At 36.8% G+C, this 17,370-nt stretch overlaps 1 protein-coding gene across 2 annotated transcripts in view; it reads left to right on the top strand.

Annotated features, from left to right (window-relative positions):
- Positions 1–17,370, top strand: part of COL3A1 (collagen type III alpha 1 chain) — a 50,310-nt gene that overhangs the window by 23,635 nt on the left and 9,305 nt on the right. For both annotated transcript variants that reach the window (XM_027462008.3, XM_027462007.3), the window contains 33 exons: positions 1,027–1,092; positions 1,615–1,668; positions 1,889–1,942; positions 2,643–2,696; positions 2,855–2,908; positions 4,462–4,515; positions 5,039–5,083; positions 5,302–5,355; positions 6,059–6,103; positions 6,694–6,747; positions 7,045–7,143; positions 7,267–7,311; positions 7,436–7,534; positions 8,245–8,298; positions 8,423–8,530; positions 9,745–9,798; positions 9,916–10,014; positions 11,094–11,147; positions 11,460–11,558; positions 11,701–11,754; positions 11,873–11,926; positions 12,489–12,542; positions 12,893–12,946; positions 13,132–13,176; positions 13,264–13,362; positions 13,481–13,588; positions 14,120–14,173; positions 15,132–15,185; positions 15,286–15,339; positions 16,018–16,071; positions 16,420–16,527; positions 16,704–16,757; positions 17,256–17,309. In XM_027462008.3, coding sequence (XP_027317809.1) covers positions 1,027–1,092; positions 1,615–1,668; positions 1,889–1,942; positions 2,643–2,696; positions 2,855–2,908; positions 4,462–4,515; positions 5,039–5,083; positions 5,302–5,355; positions 6,059–6,103; positions 6,694–6,747; positions 7,045–7,143; positions 7,267–7,311; positions 7,436–7,534; positions 8,245–8,298; positions 8,423–8,530; positions 9,745–9,798; positions 9,916–10,014; positions 11,094–11,147; positions 11,460–11,558; positions 11,701–11,754; positions 11,873–11,926; positions 12,489–12,542; positions 12,893–12,946; positions 13,132–13,176; positions 13,264–13,362; positions 13,481–13,588; positions 14,120–14,173; positions 15,132–15,185; positions 15,286–15,339; positions 16,018–16,071; positions 16,420–16,527; positions 16,704–16,757; positions 17,256–17,309 — 2,145 coding nt within the window. The remainder of the gene's footprint in view (positions 1–1,026; positions 1,093–1,614; positions 1,669–1,888; positions 1,943–2,642; positions 2,697–2,854; positions 2,909–4,461; positions 4,516–5,038; positions 5,084–5,301; positions 5,356–6,058; positions 6,104–6,693; positions 6,748–7,044; positions 7,144–7,266; positions 7,312–7,435; positions 7,535–8,244; positions 8,299–8,422; positions 8,531–9,744; positions 9,799–9,915; positions 10,015–11,093; positions 11,148–11,459; positions 11,559–11,700; positions 11,755–11,872; positions 11,927–12,488; positions 12,543–12,892; positions 12,947–13,131; positions 13,177–13,263; positions 13,363–13,480; positions 13,589–14,119; positions 14,174–15,131; positions 15,186–15,285; positions 15,340–16,017; positions 16,072–16,419; positions 16,528–16,703; positions 16,758–17,255; positions 17,310–17,370) is intronic.

Consider the following 17,370-nt stretch of genomic DNA (forward strand, 5'->3'; position numbering starts at 1 on the left):
TTACATCTCCATTTCTGTGTACTTTCTCATATAACCTCCACATGTTGGCTTTGACCCTTTCCCCCGGTGCACATACTCTAACTAAAAGCCGCTCATTTATCCACAGTCTGGAGACACTGGCAGTGAGCAAATGCCATTCCTAACAATGAGTTTATCCCTCCAGTGTGCACCCTGAAAAAGAATGACATCTCGTTTGTTTGTAGCCGTATGTCTGATGGATGGATTGCAATTGATGAGTTGATGATTCCAATCCATGCTGAATCCAGACTGGGTCTGTGCCAAATGGGTTGCAACAGTGAACGGAGAGGGGCTGCCTGTTGTATTCATGTCCTGAAGGCAACCCTGTTTAATATATAGCTGTACTATTAATCTTGTATTACAAAAATAAGTTTTGTGTGTCATCTGTAACGCCTGACCTATTCTGACACCATATAACAATATCCCATGAAACAAACACTGTGCCATATTAAGGTACAGCATGCATTTGCTGCACTCCAGCACACTGTTTCTCACATAATACCTATACTTCATCTTTTTGGCTGTATCAAATTCACAAAGAGTTAAATTTAGCAAAAGCATTTTTAAAGAACCACATACAGCTGCAATAAATCACTGTGCTAATTTTTAAAAATGTTTGCATCTCAAATGCATTTGTTGCTGTTGCTACTAAAAGTAGAAATATTAACACTTCTCCCAAATTGATAATTTCCTTAGTTTTTCATTTTACTCCACTTTTACCAATTAAATAAGGAACAGTGCTGCTGATTTGCTACTCCATGGGTATATTGAGGTGTTATCCTCTGAGTCCTTTGGTTAGTCCAGGTATAATTTATGCCTTATGGCTTTGCACTGTTAATGTTCAGAAAAGGGCTCATTGGCAAAACTGCTTGCTTTGCTGACAAGCAACAAAAATATGGCCTTAATTCAGTAAGTCACCGTTGCATCTGTTGGTGAATATTGCAGCTGCATTAAGCTTTGTAAATATATTACACTGATATAATGACTATTTTTGAATCTACAATATAGAGTGGCTTTCCAGGACCCCCTGGCCCCAGCGGCCCCCCTGGCCCACCTGGTCATGCAGGTCCCCCTGTAAGTAGAATTAATCTTTTCATAAACATCCAACTCTTCTATCTTAGCCTCTCCTTTTCTCTTTCATCAGTATTAGGTACATTTGCAGCCATTAAATCTAGATACTAAGCTGAATAATTTTATGGATAGATGTAATTTCTTATTAACGGGGCCCTACAATCTCTGCAGCATCAAGACTAAATGGCTGAGGGCTATTCTCTGTGTTTATGCCTGGGGCTTACTATGATTCTGTGGGGTGTCACCTAAAGTTGAATATTGCCCTTAAAATATACCACTGGCTGTGAGTCTCTGCTAATATTCCCAAATGTTTGTTCAGATAAAAATTTCACATGAGAAAAAGGAAACTGGAAATCCTAGTGCACACTCGGTAAACACACAAAGGATTTGGGGTTTTCAATGTATATCTCCTTTTAGTTCTGTTTTCATATTCTGCTTGGTAATAAGATCATTACAAAATACAGTAGCACCATGGCACAGTGCATGGAGTTATTCACATCTTAACTGCTTTTTGCTGCATTGTAGGGTTCTAATGGATACCAAGGTCCCCCTGGAGAACCAGGACAACCTGGCCCTTCTGTACGTATATGTTATATATCATTATATATGTCAAAGGCATGCTCCTACTAGCATGAATCTCTGTGTCATCACTGGAGTGGATTGAAATCTGGTGGTTCATCCTGCCTGTTTACTATTGTCTATGTCAATAGTACAAATATTTTATGGCACTTAATGCATTTTTAATTTGAAAGAGACTTAATATCTATTATTATATTTAATATTCATTATTTTTCTTCAGGGACCTCCAGGCCCTGCTGGCATGATAGGCCCAGCCGGTCCACCAGGAAAAGATGTAAGTTCACTATTATTTAAATTATTTATAGATTTAAAAATAAGAAAAACAAATTTCATTAAATGTTAAGTTAGCAGAGCACATTGATACCATTGCATTTAAGAATTTCTAATGTCTCCCAATTTCTCAGTTAAACAACATGACTCTAAGAAACTGGATTTGGCTTACGTCAGGTATAAGTGTCTATTCCAAAAAAGTTTCAATTTTAGCAGGATATTCCACTAACACAATTAGGAAAAAATAAATAAACAAAGCAGACAGTAATGGTGGTTGCCTGCTCCCTTTAAGTCTTGCTTTGAGAGTTGAGGTTCTTAAAACCGTCTTTTGACTCACAGCTGGAAATCCTGGATATGTATAGTACAGGGAGAGACAATCAGCTGATGTTTTTGTCCATTTTGACTGTTTTACCATGAAAAATATTTTTTTTCTGTGTTGATACCATTTCTAAAATGTTGGCTTGAAATATATTAATTGCTAATCAAAATCTTGATTGAAAAAAAAAAAAAAAGTGAGTTGGTAACTTCTGGCAATGGCTTTCAGAAGGCAGTCATAGTGTGTACCTTCACCCTTGTGTAATTTTCCTTGCTGTCTTCAGTGGAAGTTTCACCTCCTTATTCCAACTCATCTTGATCTGTCAGGGCCATATCTATGCCAGTAATTGAAGCAATAGCAAAGTCAGCAATTTACTTTCTTTCCACAGGGAGAACCAGGAAGACCAGGCAGAAATGGAGACCGTGGAATTCCTGGATTACCGGTATGAAAAAGCCCCCAGTAACAGTGATAATCTAATGATAGGTTTTGTTTTCCCGTTTTGTATTAGTCAAGTGAACATGATACTTAATGAGCATTGGTTTGTGCCCTTCATACAGTAGGTATGTAAATTTACTCATCTTTCTGTGTTTGTGTGTTTAGGGTCACAAGGGACACCCTGGAATGCCTGGAATGCCTGGAATGAAAGGTTCACGAGTAAGTATTTATTGACTGTACTGGGTGCAATGGAGTCTGTTGCTCTACATGAGCCATGGTATTGCACTGTGTTCCTTCAGTCATCAATTTCCAGCTAACGAGATTGAATCATAGTAACACAGACTGTTGAATTTTATCTAGTTACCTCAATTGTACTGCTCCATACTGCATGTTGGGTTAAGCATGTGTTCCAGAAAAGCATCCACTCTTAACTAATGCAAATAGAGACATGAGGGAATAAGTATTTTCTTTCAAAGAGTGTTCTACTAGCTAATAGCACTCATTATTTAAATGTGCTCCTTTATGTATAACATCAAGTAACGATGACTGAATGTGTTACAAAGCTCAGCAACATGCTTCCTTCTACATCAAGTAATGTGAAAACAGGAGTGCTACTTAAGTTATAAAATCCTAGGATCAAATACCATGTCTCCATCTCTACAGCAGCTAGCCCAGGACCCCAATCTAAGTGAAATTATTTCAGTATGAAAAACATAAGTATATGATATGATAATTCTAAGTGATAATTAACCATTTAATAAAAGTATTATTAAACATTATTCAAATATTTGATAAAGAAGAATAGTGACAGATGTACAATTTATGCTACTCTGTTAAAGTCAACAGTAAGAAACCAATGTGTCAGCAAGCTAACCCATTGTGATATCATTTATTAAATTATATTTAATTATTTATTAAATTATAAATTGTAGAAAGTGTAAGACAGTAAACATTCTAAAGCTAACTACTATAAAAACAATTGCAGTAGCAGAATAATTAAACATTATACTGTATAAACTTTACTGACAAGGTGAAAGCTTGATTTAGATTAATAGCTATTTTATAAAGAGCTGTCTGTTGTTTATACAGTCTGTTTCCATCCACATCACCGTTTCTTAATTTTATGACATTATAGCTTTAAGTAAAAAGGAAAATAATATAAATGTAAGTAAAAGTTAACCGAAGTCAAAGAAGATAAATTAAAAGCTCTGTTTCCACTTCTACTGTTTATACTTTGGAAATTAGGATTAATCAATCATAACTATAAAGTTATTCAAGATTTTAGAAATAATTGTTTGTAACCCCTGCTCTAAGTACTCAGCTTGCACCTGTTATGGTAATAATGTAATGAATATTTGTATTCAGCATTTATACCATGCATTTTTATCACAGGATTCAGTCAACAGTATTTAAACATCTCTTTTATCATAAATTTTAGGACTGTGTGAAGGCTAGAAAACTAGCTGAAAAGAGACAGAGTGAGTTCTCAGCAGTGTAAACTGGAGCCCACAATTTAATCCATGTACACAGAGATTTTTGTCACTATTCTTTTCCCTGTAATTCTTTCTTAAACAATCTCAAATTTCCTACTGCCATTCTGTAAGAATGCGTAACATACCTTCCTATGGTTCAAAATAATTTTCAATCTTTTTCAAATTTAAAATATTCACAGAAAACAGTATACTTGAAGCTCAATAATTGGCCAGGGGGAATCAGATTTTCTAGACTACAAGAGAAATAGTATTCACAGATATGGTTTTCTTTTCCCACAGGGTTTTGATGGAAAAGATGGTGCCAAAGGTGATAGTGGTGCTCCAGGTCCAAAGGTAAAAAAAAATAAAATAAAAATGTAGTGTAATCTTTTTAACAGGTGTAAAAATACCCTCCGTTATTTGTTATGTAGCTATGCATTGCATATTATGCTATTCAGAAAAGCCATTAAGCATTGAAGAAACTGACTGAAGATCGCCATGAAAGGAACCATTCCAAAGGAGTTAGACTCTCTGGTCTATGTCATGCCCTGATCCTATAGCTATAACAAAGATGAGATTCTAAAAGGACAGGACATGCCCATATCATTTGACTTTATTGCATAACAGTAAAGGACTGTGTCTTCCTAATTATTTTTTCTGTTTAAATATTTTCTTTTGGCATTTTTTTTGGTGGCTCAGGCCTCACAGATGCCTGACACACTGAGCCACACAGAAAGGGGCAAAGGTGTGGGCTGTCTCTTCCTCTTAAATAAATCAAAAAAATGTTCTCACCAGAGTTCATTCTGTAATTGTTTGTGTGTTGTTTTTTTTATTTATTTATTGTTTGCTTTTTTTTTTTTTTTAATTTACATAACAGGGTGAAACTGGTCTTCCTGGAGCAAACGGATCACCAGGCCAACCGGTAAATATGTGTACCCTGTAGTATCTAAATGGAAGGGCCACTGGCACTTTCCCCTTAATAGATTTATTCATCTTTTCATTTTTATTATTATTATTCTTATTAACCTTAGTTACCCTACCACATACATTGACCAATAGTAAGGTCTGCAAATAAAAGCAGTACCAAGCCATATGTGTTTAGGAAATCATGTCACAAACTAGTTTTCTTATGTTTTCTAGGGACCAAGAGGACCGGCTGGTGAAAGAGGAAGACCTGGGAATCCTGGTGGCCCTGTAAGTAATTCATTGCAGCTGTTGTTCTTAATTGCAGCTGTTGTTCTTATCAGCAAGCAGCATATATCTTGTTTGAATATGTTGATAATTCCTTGCTTGTTTTAAGATTTATCTTAAAACATCTGTAATGCAAAGGATTAGAAAACTGCATAGCATCTGTAAAATCATATATGAAAACATATCCATCCCCAGCTAATCAGCAATATTTGTACAAACATTAGATAACTTGAGCAGCAGACCTGGTCTAACATGTCTGTAAAACAGGCAATTTATGATTTAAATCATACAGTTCTGTATCATATTCATTTAGGCTTTTTGAGTGATCTTTTTGTCTTTTATGTGAGTTAGAAGTAACTGTTATTTTGATCTTACTTATTTTTACTTTTATTTTTATTTACCAGTAAAAACTGGCCACAGGCCAGTTCTTGTAACTGTTATTTCCTTAAGAATTCTCAGAAGAATATATTTTCATGTCTTGCTGTCTCATCATTACAGTGCAAGTCACATAAAGTGATGGATATTCCTTCAAAAACATTTAGTTAATTATTATTCTAGAATTTTACACTTGAGGAATCCTTGGGGTTTGGTAAACTACGTAGGACTGTAGAAACATGGAGAGATGCTTTGTGAGTCATGAGTGTTAAGACATGTAGGTTCTGTGTCCAAGTAGTGCTCTTATCAGACCCCTCTGTTTTTTCCATAGGGTGCCCATGGCAAAGATGGATCCCCAGGAGCAGCAGGCCCACCTGTAAGAAGACCTAGAGTGCTTTGAATTTGAATATTTGTGTTGATCAAAATGCTTGAGCCACACAGTGAAAATAGGAGATTTTTAACACTTTAAATCGGAGTAGAATTGCTGTTCTCTACACGGATAAAATTTTGAATGCTCTTATCCAAGACATTATTTTGCTGAAGTGTGCAAAAGGTTATTTATCTTTTCCATCTGCATGATGAAACCTGAGCATGCCCACTTGTATGTGTAGCACCTTTATTGGCTTATTTTTCTCCTACACCTGTTTTTTATAATTAAAACAAATTTTGAACTATTTTATAACTTTATTTCTTTAATGACAGCTTTTATGTGTTTTTTTTTTTTTTTAATTGACAACAAAGAAATTTAGCTGAATATGAAAGTCAGGATAACAACACATAGGTGTGATATTTTAGGACTAGCCAAACTTCATCTTCTATAGCATAATTTATATTTGTTATTTTGCCATGTGTTTCCTTATTCAAAGAAAAATGTCATAATCAGGCTTTTTTTTTTTTAACTTAAGATTCATTCTGTTCATATGGCTTTCACCTCTTGTATTAATACAATTTCTTTTATTTTTTAAGGGTCCCCCAGGTCCCCCTGGAACTGCAGGATTTCCAGGCTCTCCAGGTTTTAAGGTATTCAGCTACAGATACCTGCTAATACAGGATTTAGTGTTTTATGTTGCATTCTGGGAGGGTTTCAAGTGAACTTTCAGCATCTAGAGGAGCTATGCACCATACATTTCATGGACTGCACTGAGACCATGTGTCTCAGCATTGGGTTGCTGAGCTGGTTTGGCTCTTGCACTCGGGTGATAGTAGTGGTAATGTTTTTCTCAAATCATGCAAAGGAGAGGAAGAGGCCATGACATTAATATTGATTTCCATGGAGATATGACTAAAACGCATTCATTTTTCCCTTTTTTCCCTTAGGGTGAAGCTGGTCCTCCTGGTCCTGCTGGTGCTAGTGGTAGTCCTGGAGAGAGAGGAGAACCTGGTCCTCAGGGTCATGCTGGGCCACCTGGGCCTCAGGTATGTAAATACCACCTGAGAACAGGGAAGTGGAGTGCCAGCTGCTCTTCACAAAGCCTCACAGCTCCTTTGATGTAAGGATGATAGGTTAGCAGCATCAATTTAGACATTTCTTTTTTCCAGGGTCCTCCTGGAAGAGCTGGAAGCCCTGGCAACAAGGGTGAAATGGTGGGTACTTTTCATATCAGTGTCTTTTACTACACTGAGTTCATGAGGGTCGCTGATGACCTGGGCAGAATCCAACCGTGCTGAGCTCTGTTCATCCTGGTCATCTCCTTTTGGCTCTCCACAGGGACCTTCTGGTATTCCTGGTGCTCCTGGTCTGCCAGGAGGCCGTGGTCTTCCTGGCCCACCTGGTGCAAGTGGAAATCCTGGAGCAAAAGGCACTCCGGTGAGTTACTAATATTCATTACACTGTTTGTACAAAAAAACAGCATGGTGGAAGTACTTCTGATATGTTAAAATAAATAAATAAATAAAATGAATTAGTCCTATTAATTTGAGATGGTCTCATAAATTATTTTATGATAACTATAGATAACTTTTTTTTATAAATACATTTTTTATCTTTCACACATTACCTTCTATATTGGTATGTATGAATTAAACGTATCAATAATACTTATTAACTTTCCTAAATTATGTCTAATCAGAAACACATAGCAAAACAGCATCTTGACTAAAACTGTTGCATAAAACAAAATCTGCCGTGTTAAAATCCCAGTTTCACCTGCTAAAATTCCCATTGTCCTGAATCTGCAGTCCACTACACCTAGTGAGTTGTATCTACTCTTACCCTGTCATTCACCCCGATATGCTCTCTCCTGGCAGCTATACACCACACATAGTTCTTTCTCAACAGACATAAAATTCTTCTCAGTGGTGCTTAAGATTACCTCACTGCTTTACCAAATTTTGAAAGAGCACCATACATTCAACATCTAGATCCAATTGGTTTCTACTAATTCTGTTGCAATAAATTACTAAAATAATAAAAACAAATAAAATAGTCAATATATATCTATTTCTTAGTATTTTAGTACTACCTGATAGTTCTGGAATAATAATACCTTAACCTTAATGAGATTTTCTTCTGTTTAGGGAGAACCTGGTAAGAATGGTGCAAAAGGAGATCCAGGCCCAAAAGGCGAGCGTGTAAGTGATTTTAAAATGCATTCAGAGACTTCTTCCCAGGAAGTCTAAACCCTGAATCATTCCACACACAAAACTAGGGGGGGTTCTTTGGGAATCATAAGGTGGCTTTTGTTATTGTTGCCAGGGTGAAAATGGCACCCCAGGTGCTCCTGGACCTCCTGGTGAGGAAGGCAAAAGAGGTGCAAATGGTGAACCTGGCCAGAATGGTGTCCCTGGAACACCTGGAGAAAGGGTAAGCCACTGTAGACGACCATGCATACTAGGTATATTTTGAGTTAGTACAAAGGTGAAAAAAGCTGGTATTCAAAATTCTTTGAGATAAAATTTGACTCCATATCAATTCTCACCAAAGTCAACATGTGGAACAGGGTTTCAAAACTTGGGAGAATTCTTATCTAGTTCCTAATCTCAGCTGCAGAGTTTGTCTCTATCTCAGTCTGGAATACTTTAAATTCTTTTTTTGATATTGAGGAACTAAAGTGGAAGTCAAAGCTTCATGCTGAAAAACAACTGTAAGCACCACATAGGAATTGGAAACATTTTTTAATTTTTATGCTACTTTCAAAATGTCTTCTCAGTTTAAAAAATAAAAAACAAACAACTATTTGTGATAGCCATCACAAAGCATTAGCTTTGAAAAGTGAAATCAGTGCAAATTCTACATTCAGGATGTGTCATTATATCATCATCTTTATTGTAAATATGTCTTTAGCATCGATAATGTCAATAACAATATGGTCAGAGTATCTTATATCTTATAATGTCATTATTACCAGCAGTTTTTCAGTTACTACATTCAGTAACTTTCCAAAGAGCATTCTCACAAAGGAGTTCTTGAATTGATTTATTGAATAACAAAATAGCAACAACATCACAAATTTTGTATTTCTTTTCCCATCTAAATCAAAGGAAATTGTATTCATTTATTTATAACACCTAATTTAAGAATCACTTGCAGTGCTTGCTAAAGCTATGAGGAAGCTATGATCTATGTGATGCGCAGTGAACAAATAATTTTACATATACAAATTATGCTGCAATTTATATTTTATAATTAAAATTCTTTGTAAGCAATAAAGATAGTAGTAAATATAATTATTACAATAATACAGTAGAGCACTTTTCAGTATTGAATTAGAAGAATATATTTCTTCAAGACTGACCGTGTTGTTTAATTTTTTATATGTATTTAAAAAAAAAAAGCTCATGAGTAAAGGGACTACTGTACGGCCTGTTGAAAGACAATGAAGGACTACCTATTATATCAATAGGGTTATGTCCTTGAGAAGATTCTTCTTCAGACTTTCTTAGCACAGTGAAATGTCATTTCCATGTATTTCTTTCGTTAATTTTCTGAATGTCTAAAGGTAAATGGTTTAGAGAAAATATTTCCCATTACCCAAGTTATTTTGCCTAAAATCCATACTTGTTTCTTTTATTTCACAGGGCTCCCCTGGTTTCCGTGGTTTACCTGGTAGCAATGGACTTCCAGGCGAAAAGGTATGAGTCTTCCTCTAAAACCATCCCACACTTCTATTGAATTCATGTTAATTTGAATAGACAATTTCAGATTCAATATGATTCCAATTGCCTTCATGATATATATTTTTTCTTTAGGGCCCTGCAGGTGAACGTGGCAGTCCAGGTCCCCCTGGCCCAAGTGGACCTGCAGGAGAACGTGGACAAGATGGAGGCCCTGGTCTTCCAGGAATGAGAGTAAGACAAGATATCTACAGAAAATAAGATAAATTCTATTAAAGATGCCTCATCTGAGCTGATAAAATAGAGAAGTCCAATTAGAGAACAAATTCTAGTGATGTCATTACTTCCTTTGAATCTGGAACATACGTTCATAGTGCTATAGATAACCATGCAGCAATGTGGAGCTTTCAGAAACATCTGTCAGAAGTGAATGTATGAAATTTATATGAAGTTGAACATGCTCCACAGCTCTCATGCATTCTTATGGCTTTAATGTGAGTTAGCATTAGATGAATTTCTGTATTGTCTTTTTACGTTTTAATGAATATTGAAGTGTATTATGAGTTGTTATAACATTTAATAGATAGCTGGTTTATTGCATTTGATATTGTTTTACTTATTTAAATAGAGCTAAATTTGAAATTTAAATACATGTTTAAATTATGCATTAATATGCATGTTTTAATATACTTAAATATTTAATGCTTCATATATAGTTTATTTGCAAGTAGTGCAAATTAATATAAATCTGATTGGTCAGATTTTCATAGGATATAAATCAAGAAGACTTTCAGAGATAATTTATTGTATAACGCACACAGAACATAATAACATTCTGTGAACTGTACTAAGAATTAGAAACCAATGGCAATAAATGCACTGAAATTTGAGCTTGAATGCAGGCTTCTGGGAGTTAAAATTTTATTGGAAATGAATATGACTTAAAATATAACATAAATAATCTCATTTTAAAATATAAAACAAAATAAGTAAAAATATATTATCAGTTGTGCTGCTTTTAAGTATAGGGCACAGTGAAACTTGTTTCATTCTTTGAATTTTTACTCTCTGAAATGAGTTTTTTCTCAAATAATGAAATAATATATTTTTGGTGCATGTTGTTTGATGGCTTGATCATGAAAATCTATGAGAAAGGGATTAAATCCTAGCAAAATTATTTGTTAGATTTCTTCAATTTTTCCCTTAATTAGAGGATTTTAATAAAGAAGTTAAAAGCAAGAAAATATTTTAAAAACTTATTTATTGCTACACATTTTAAGCTGAAGAATAACATTTTTTTCCTTCAATTGCAGGGTTTGCCTGGAATTCCAGGAAGTGCTGGAAGCGATGGGAAGCCCGGCCCTCCAGTATGTACTATTGCTTGTTTGATTGATTAATTACAAACTATTGTTTGTATTGATTGTCTATTGTTTGTTTGTTTGTTTTAATTACCAGAGCACTTCAGGTGCTGTTTCATTGTAATAGCTTTGTGCAGATCTTATACTCCATATTTCAAATATATTGAATTATATAGAAGCTTGGTTGAAATTCAAAATGCGTGAAGTCTTGAGTTTAAACGTCTCTAGCCTGATCTCACCTTGACTATTTAATGACTCACAGATAAGCATTTATTTCACCTAAGAGATGCCATGTCTTAATTTCTTTTCTGCTTATCCCAGGGTAACCAGGGTGAACCTGGCCGTTCTGGTCCACCTGGCCCACCAGGCCCACGTGGTCAACCAGGTGTAATGGGTTTCCCCGGACCTAAAGGAAATGAGGTTAGTGGTATTTCTCCACACCTGTGGTTGAGCAATCAACTGTTATGATTGCTTCATAGTGGAGGAATTTGGTGCTACAGCTTTGAATTATTGTATTTTGACCAGAACAGCTATTTTAAAGGTGATCTTATTCTTTTGTAAGGGTCTACCTGGTAAGAATGGAGAAAGAGGCCCTGGTGGACCACCTGGAACTCCTGTAAGTTTTATTCATGATTTTTTAACAATATAACAAAAATATTATAAAATCACCAAAATATTAGTAATTAATATAAAAATATCAACTCATAACCATAGCAAATTTTGCCTTTGTTTAGGGTCCTGCTGGAAAGAATGGTGACGTTGGCCTCCCTGGTCCTCCTGGACCTCCTGTAAGTGTTAGACTCCCATAAGAGTCAATTATCAGCTATTGCCAAGGTGGTCTGCAACCTACAGAAAGAGACTGTAAATTTGGAGGGGGGGGGGAGGGGAGGGATATTTTTATGATATAAAGAAACTTCCTTTTAAGAAGAAAAATACCAGATCTCTTCTTCCCCATTATTTCCATACATGAAACCCATGTTGGGAAAAACCTGAGGCAGGTATACCTGGTGTGAGTTGAAATGAAAAGTCAATTCACAGCTGTTAGGGATATACCATCTTCTCTAATTGAGACATATTAGTGCTCCCTTCAAAGTTTATCAGAGCTAGCAATTTTGGACTAGTGTCAAGTGACACAAATATTAAGTGAGATAAATATTTCTCTTAAATTACATTTGGTGGTTGGGGTGAAAAGAGAAAATACCAGAACACTGAGATATATTAGCCTTCAGAATTGTGAAATATCTTCTCCAATTCAAGATAAGGAGACATAGAGTAGAGGTAGTGTGGAGGTGTTTCTTTGTTGAAATATTCTGAGACAGTTTCATTTTTTCCTCTTCTCTTTGATTCTAGGGTCCTTCTGGGGAGAGAGGAGAACCAGGGCCATCAGGTTCTCCTGGCCTCCAGGTACTGTGTGTTTGTAGTTAATTTCTTTCTGATTCTTTTTAACAGACTAACAAAACCAAAGAGAAAGAAAAAAGACATCTAACCACTTTCATTAGCATACATGTAATCATACTTTGAAGTAAAACAAATCAATCAGTTGATAAAATGTATTGCTCACTATTTTGTAATTGCAAACCAGACGGCTGGCTCTGTGGATATTAAACTGCTGACTATCAAAGTAACTCCTCCTTTGTAGAGGATGGGAATGAGTAGGGTCCACATCTTTGTGTCAAAACATTTTGCTAAATAGAAGAATGCATATTTTATCTATGTAACCTAGACTTACCTTATGATACTGTTCCTTCTTATAGGGATTGCCTGGTGGACCAGGACCAGCTGGAGAAAATGGAAAGCCTGGAGAACCAGTAAGTATTATTTCCTTTCAAAGCTCTTCCCAGATCTACCAAATTTCCGAATTCAGACAGCCATGAACATTCTGCGGAGCAGAGAAATCTGTTTTCAGGGATAATAAGAGGGAGAAACAGGGTGCCCACCACAACGCAGATTTATTAAGTGCATGGATAACTTGTGTTTATTTTCTCATAAACAGGGGCCAAAAGGTGAAATTGGAGGACCCGGATTCCCAGGCCCTAAGGTAAATCATATAGCATCATTTCTACAGTTACATTAATAAATTGACAATTATGAACCTGACAACAAATAACATGTTTCTTTGTCACAGGGTGAAAATGGTATCCCAGGTGAACGTGGTGCACAGGGTCCTCCAGGACCTCCTGGAGCGAGAGGTGGGCCAGGTCCAGCTGGCTCAGAAGGTGCCAAGGTACCCACAGACTTGCCTGCCTTCCTGTTGCCATGTACAGCATTCAGTCATGCCCCAGAACCCTCCCCCTTTATTGTTTTTTTCCCCACTTTTTCTAATTAGTTTTGTCAATCTTTAGGGTCCTGCTGGCCCCCCTGGAGCCCCTGGAGGCACAGGGCTGCCTGGCTTACAGGGAATGCCCGGCGAGAGAGGACCTTCTGGAAGTCCTGGACCAAAAGGGGATAAGGTAACATACCCATCTCACGTACCCTTCCAATGTCAGTCTCCCATAAAGCATGGAGTTTTTTCACGTGTTCACTTTTGGCCTGATTTCAGAGGTACTGATTGTGCAGTATTGTTGATTTAGCAGCGTTATATGGACCATATGCATTTTTAAAATACAGCATTTTACAGCTGGTATAATATGCTAGCTATTTTGTTCTGCTTCATCTGGTGAGGGAAGGATAAAACAGAACAGGTCCAATGAAGCTAATAAACAACTAGAATAGTTTATGCCAAGTTGTCTGCCTATAGTATGGGCTCCATTTTGAATCAGTCTGGAGTTTTTGCATCCACGTATTCTGTATCTGATGCTCAATACTGTGCAGAATGTCATCTTGTTTCAGATTTGTATGACCACAATAAGGAAATATGGTTATCTGGATACCCTCAGTAGGAGATGCTCTCCTCAGTAATGTGTGGTGTGTTTGTTTGTTTTGTTGTTGTTTTGTCTCTTGCTTGTTTTTTGCTTATCCTTTTTACATCTTCTGCTTGCTAGGGTGAACCCGGTGGCAAAGGTGCTGATGGCCTTCCTGGTGCAAGAGGAGAGAGGGTGAGTGGTCTTTCAACTTCTAACAGTTTAGGAATTAGCTTCATACAGTCTACACTTAGAAGGCGAGTACACTTACAGTGAATAAATACTATCTAGGAGAGTTAAAATAGTAACCCCATTGTATTTCATTCTGGCTGTGTAAATCTGGTTTTATGAACTAAGTTCATACTACTATTCTTTGTGATCATGGCTGCCCAAGTAGATAGAACAGTTTTTGCAAGTATAAGATTATAGTTAATTGGAACAATGCTTTGGAGGGAAAGTCCCAATGCAGAGGTAGGAAAAATGTTATTAGCTTCCTTAAGCTAGCCAACTGAGAAGAATGTTGGTTATAATGAAGCACAAAAAGACACTGTGATAGCAAGGGCTCTCATACAGACTACAGTTTACTATGTATGACATATTTATACATCTATATAGCATATGCACTTGAAGTGTATACATAAATCCAACAAGTACATGTAAGTGATATATACATCAAAATAACAAGGGACAGAAAAAATATTAACGCAGCTTGTACGAGTGGGAGAAGTAGAGAAGTAGATTTCAATCCATATGGTACACATTGAATTCTCAAGGAAAAAAAATGAGGGCATTGGTCAAGAGATGTTGAATTTATCCCAGAGAAATATGGACCAATTATCTATATAAGAAGTTAAAGCAATAGGTGACTTTTGTTGTCTATTGAAAGAGACTCACTGACTACAAGTGGCTTTGGATTAGATTTATATGGGGGGAAAAATAATGAGAAATGAATTGGAGATATCTCACATCACAAAATAGTGTGATGTCAGTATATCATTCCAAAATGTAGTGTGCAACAACATGCTGCCATTGTAGAGCGCTTTCATTTAGATAACATTTGTGTTTCAGTGCAAACACGTTGATAATGATATTGATCAAAATAAATGAGATAACAGTGTCATATTTTGATACAAAATATATTCTAATTGTTTAGGGTAATGTCGGTCCCATCGGTCCTCCTGGTCCTGCCGGCCCACCTGGAGATAAGGTAAAGCATCCTCCATAAAGATGTGTGATGCCATGAACAGTAGCATCACTGTCTCCTGGGAAGAGGAGGAAATCCTGGTAATCATTCTTGTTCCTTACAGGGAGAGACTGGTCCAGCAGGTGCCCCAGGTCCAATGGGTTCCCGCGGCGGTCCTGTAAGTGACAGTCATTTTCTTCCAGCGTACCTTTACTCATCTAGCCTGGTAGAAACATCCACGTTGTAAACTGTCCCTATCAAGAACACATTCAGTTGAGTCCATAATAGACTAAGTACATTCAGCTCTCATTGACTCTTGGGATTTACACATGCTAAGGGCTTCAGAAAGTCAAAGCTTCTAAAGCTTTATAGAGATTGGAAGGCTACAATGACAGATCAGAGCAAGAGTTTGAACCAGTAGTTGCTAGATAAAGCAGAGGGATTTCCTTGAATTGTTTCCATCTTGTCTTATGGTTAAGTAAAATATATATATTCCTATATCTTACCTTAATAAAACCACTTGTGGCTCTCAGTTGCATCTAAGAAACAACATGGACTGTGGTCAGGCTTTATACAAGTGTAACTGAGATCAGTTTGTCACACTTTAGATAGTTATCATATAATTACTGAACAGTTGTTTTTTAGAGCTCAGGAGCAAATGCTGGCTTTGGTTGTTTGCCTTTTTGCTTGCCGTTTGTCTGGTCGTGTGTCCATCTGTTTCCCTACCCTAACCCTCCCCCAATCCTCCCCCCGTTAAGGCAAAGAAACTTCAGCTGTATTCATGAGTGTTCTCTAACTTCTGATATGAAGCCTATTTTTCTGACATCTTCCATTGCTGACTTGTTGCTATCTACAGGGTGAACGAGGAGAACAAGGTCTCCCTGGACCTGCTGGCTTCCCTGGTGCTCCAGTAAGTATAAATACTTACAAGCAATTGAATGTGATTATCCATTTTTCATCTGTCTAAATTAATTTTCATCTCAGAAAGACTTGGATGTAACCACTTTAACATTAATACTTACTACTTTACATTTAATTTTGTACCAATATATATTGCTACAATACCAATAAAATTGCTACTCTTTTTGTACTCAGTCACACACAAAGCAACATTTTCTTTACCCTTCCCTTCCCATGCCAGTAGACCATTAAAGGTCATCCCTTCAGGAGAACGTCTATATACGGTCTCTCATTACAGTGGTATTGTCTGCACTGTTTTGTTGTCATGTCATAACATAACAATACAATTTTTCTACAGGGCCAAAATGGTGAACCTGGTGGGAAAGGAGAGAGAGGCCCACCTGGTCTAAGAGGAGAGGCTGGACCCCCTGGAGCTGCAGGTCCACAAGGCGGCCCTGGTGCACCAGTAAGTATGTGCTGTTCCTCATTGCTCCAAATGGAGACACTTCTTCAGTTCTCCTTCAGCCTCCTGGTGGCTTGGCCTACATGTGAGCATTCAAACTGCCTGTAACTTCATGGTGCAGCCAATAGTTTCTTATTTGTTTTTCAAATTATCTGCTTTGTCTATTTCTTTCCATGTAGGGTCCACCTGGTCCCCAAGGAACAAAAGGAGAACGTGGATCACCTGGAGGCCCTGTAAGTGTTTCTTTCACTTAGTAACTGATGAATGGTTCTGTGTGTTAAAACAAAAATGATGTAAATGAACCTCTAGGCCTTCTGTGACTTTAATATTTGTATTTCAAGAATATCTGAAGTCTTCCACAAGGAGTAATAAAGGCTGAGGCATTTGTGAGCAGGTTTTCATAGATTTTAATATAAGTAAGGTGCCAAAATGGCTTCTGGGACAACACAAAGCTATAAGTCATTTATCTCAGCAGTTATTAGATTTATATGATATCTATGACAAGTTTCTGTGAGACAATTGGTTCAACTTTGAGGGACATGTGGGACCATTGCATGAGGTATGGGGGGAGGAAATTCCTCACAAAGTTGACAGTTGCAGGCTGTTTAATTCAGATTTTATTAAAATAAATAAATAAAAATAAATAAAGTCAACTTTTATACAGAAATAAATTGGATAAATTGTCATTTTTCTAATCTTCAGAAACTGACAAAATTATTGGTATCTTACAGGGTGCTGCTGGTTTCCCTGGTGCTCGTGGTCTACCTGGTCCCCCTGGTAACAATGTAAGTTGTATTCTTACCTTGCAGATATCTTTAGACTTATTAATCTTGATTAAGCTGGATG

Source organism: Anas platyrhynchos, chromosome 7 (genome assembly GCF_047663525.1).
Source record: "Anas platyrhynchos isolate ZD024472 breed Pekin duck chromosome 7, IASCAAS_PekinDuck_T2T, whole genome shotgun sequence".
Taxonomy (NCBI): Eukaryota; Metazoa; Chordata; class Aves; order Anseriformes; family Anatidae; genus Anas; species Anas platyrhynchos.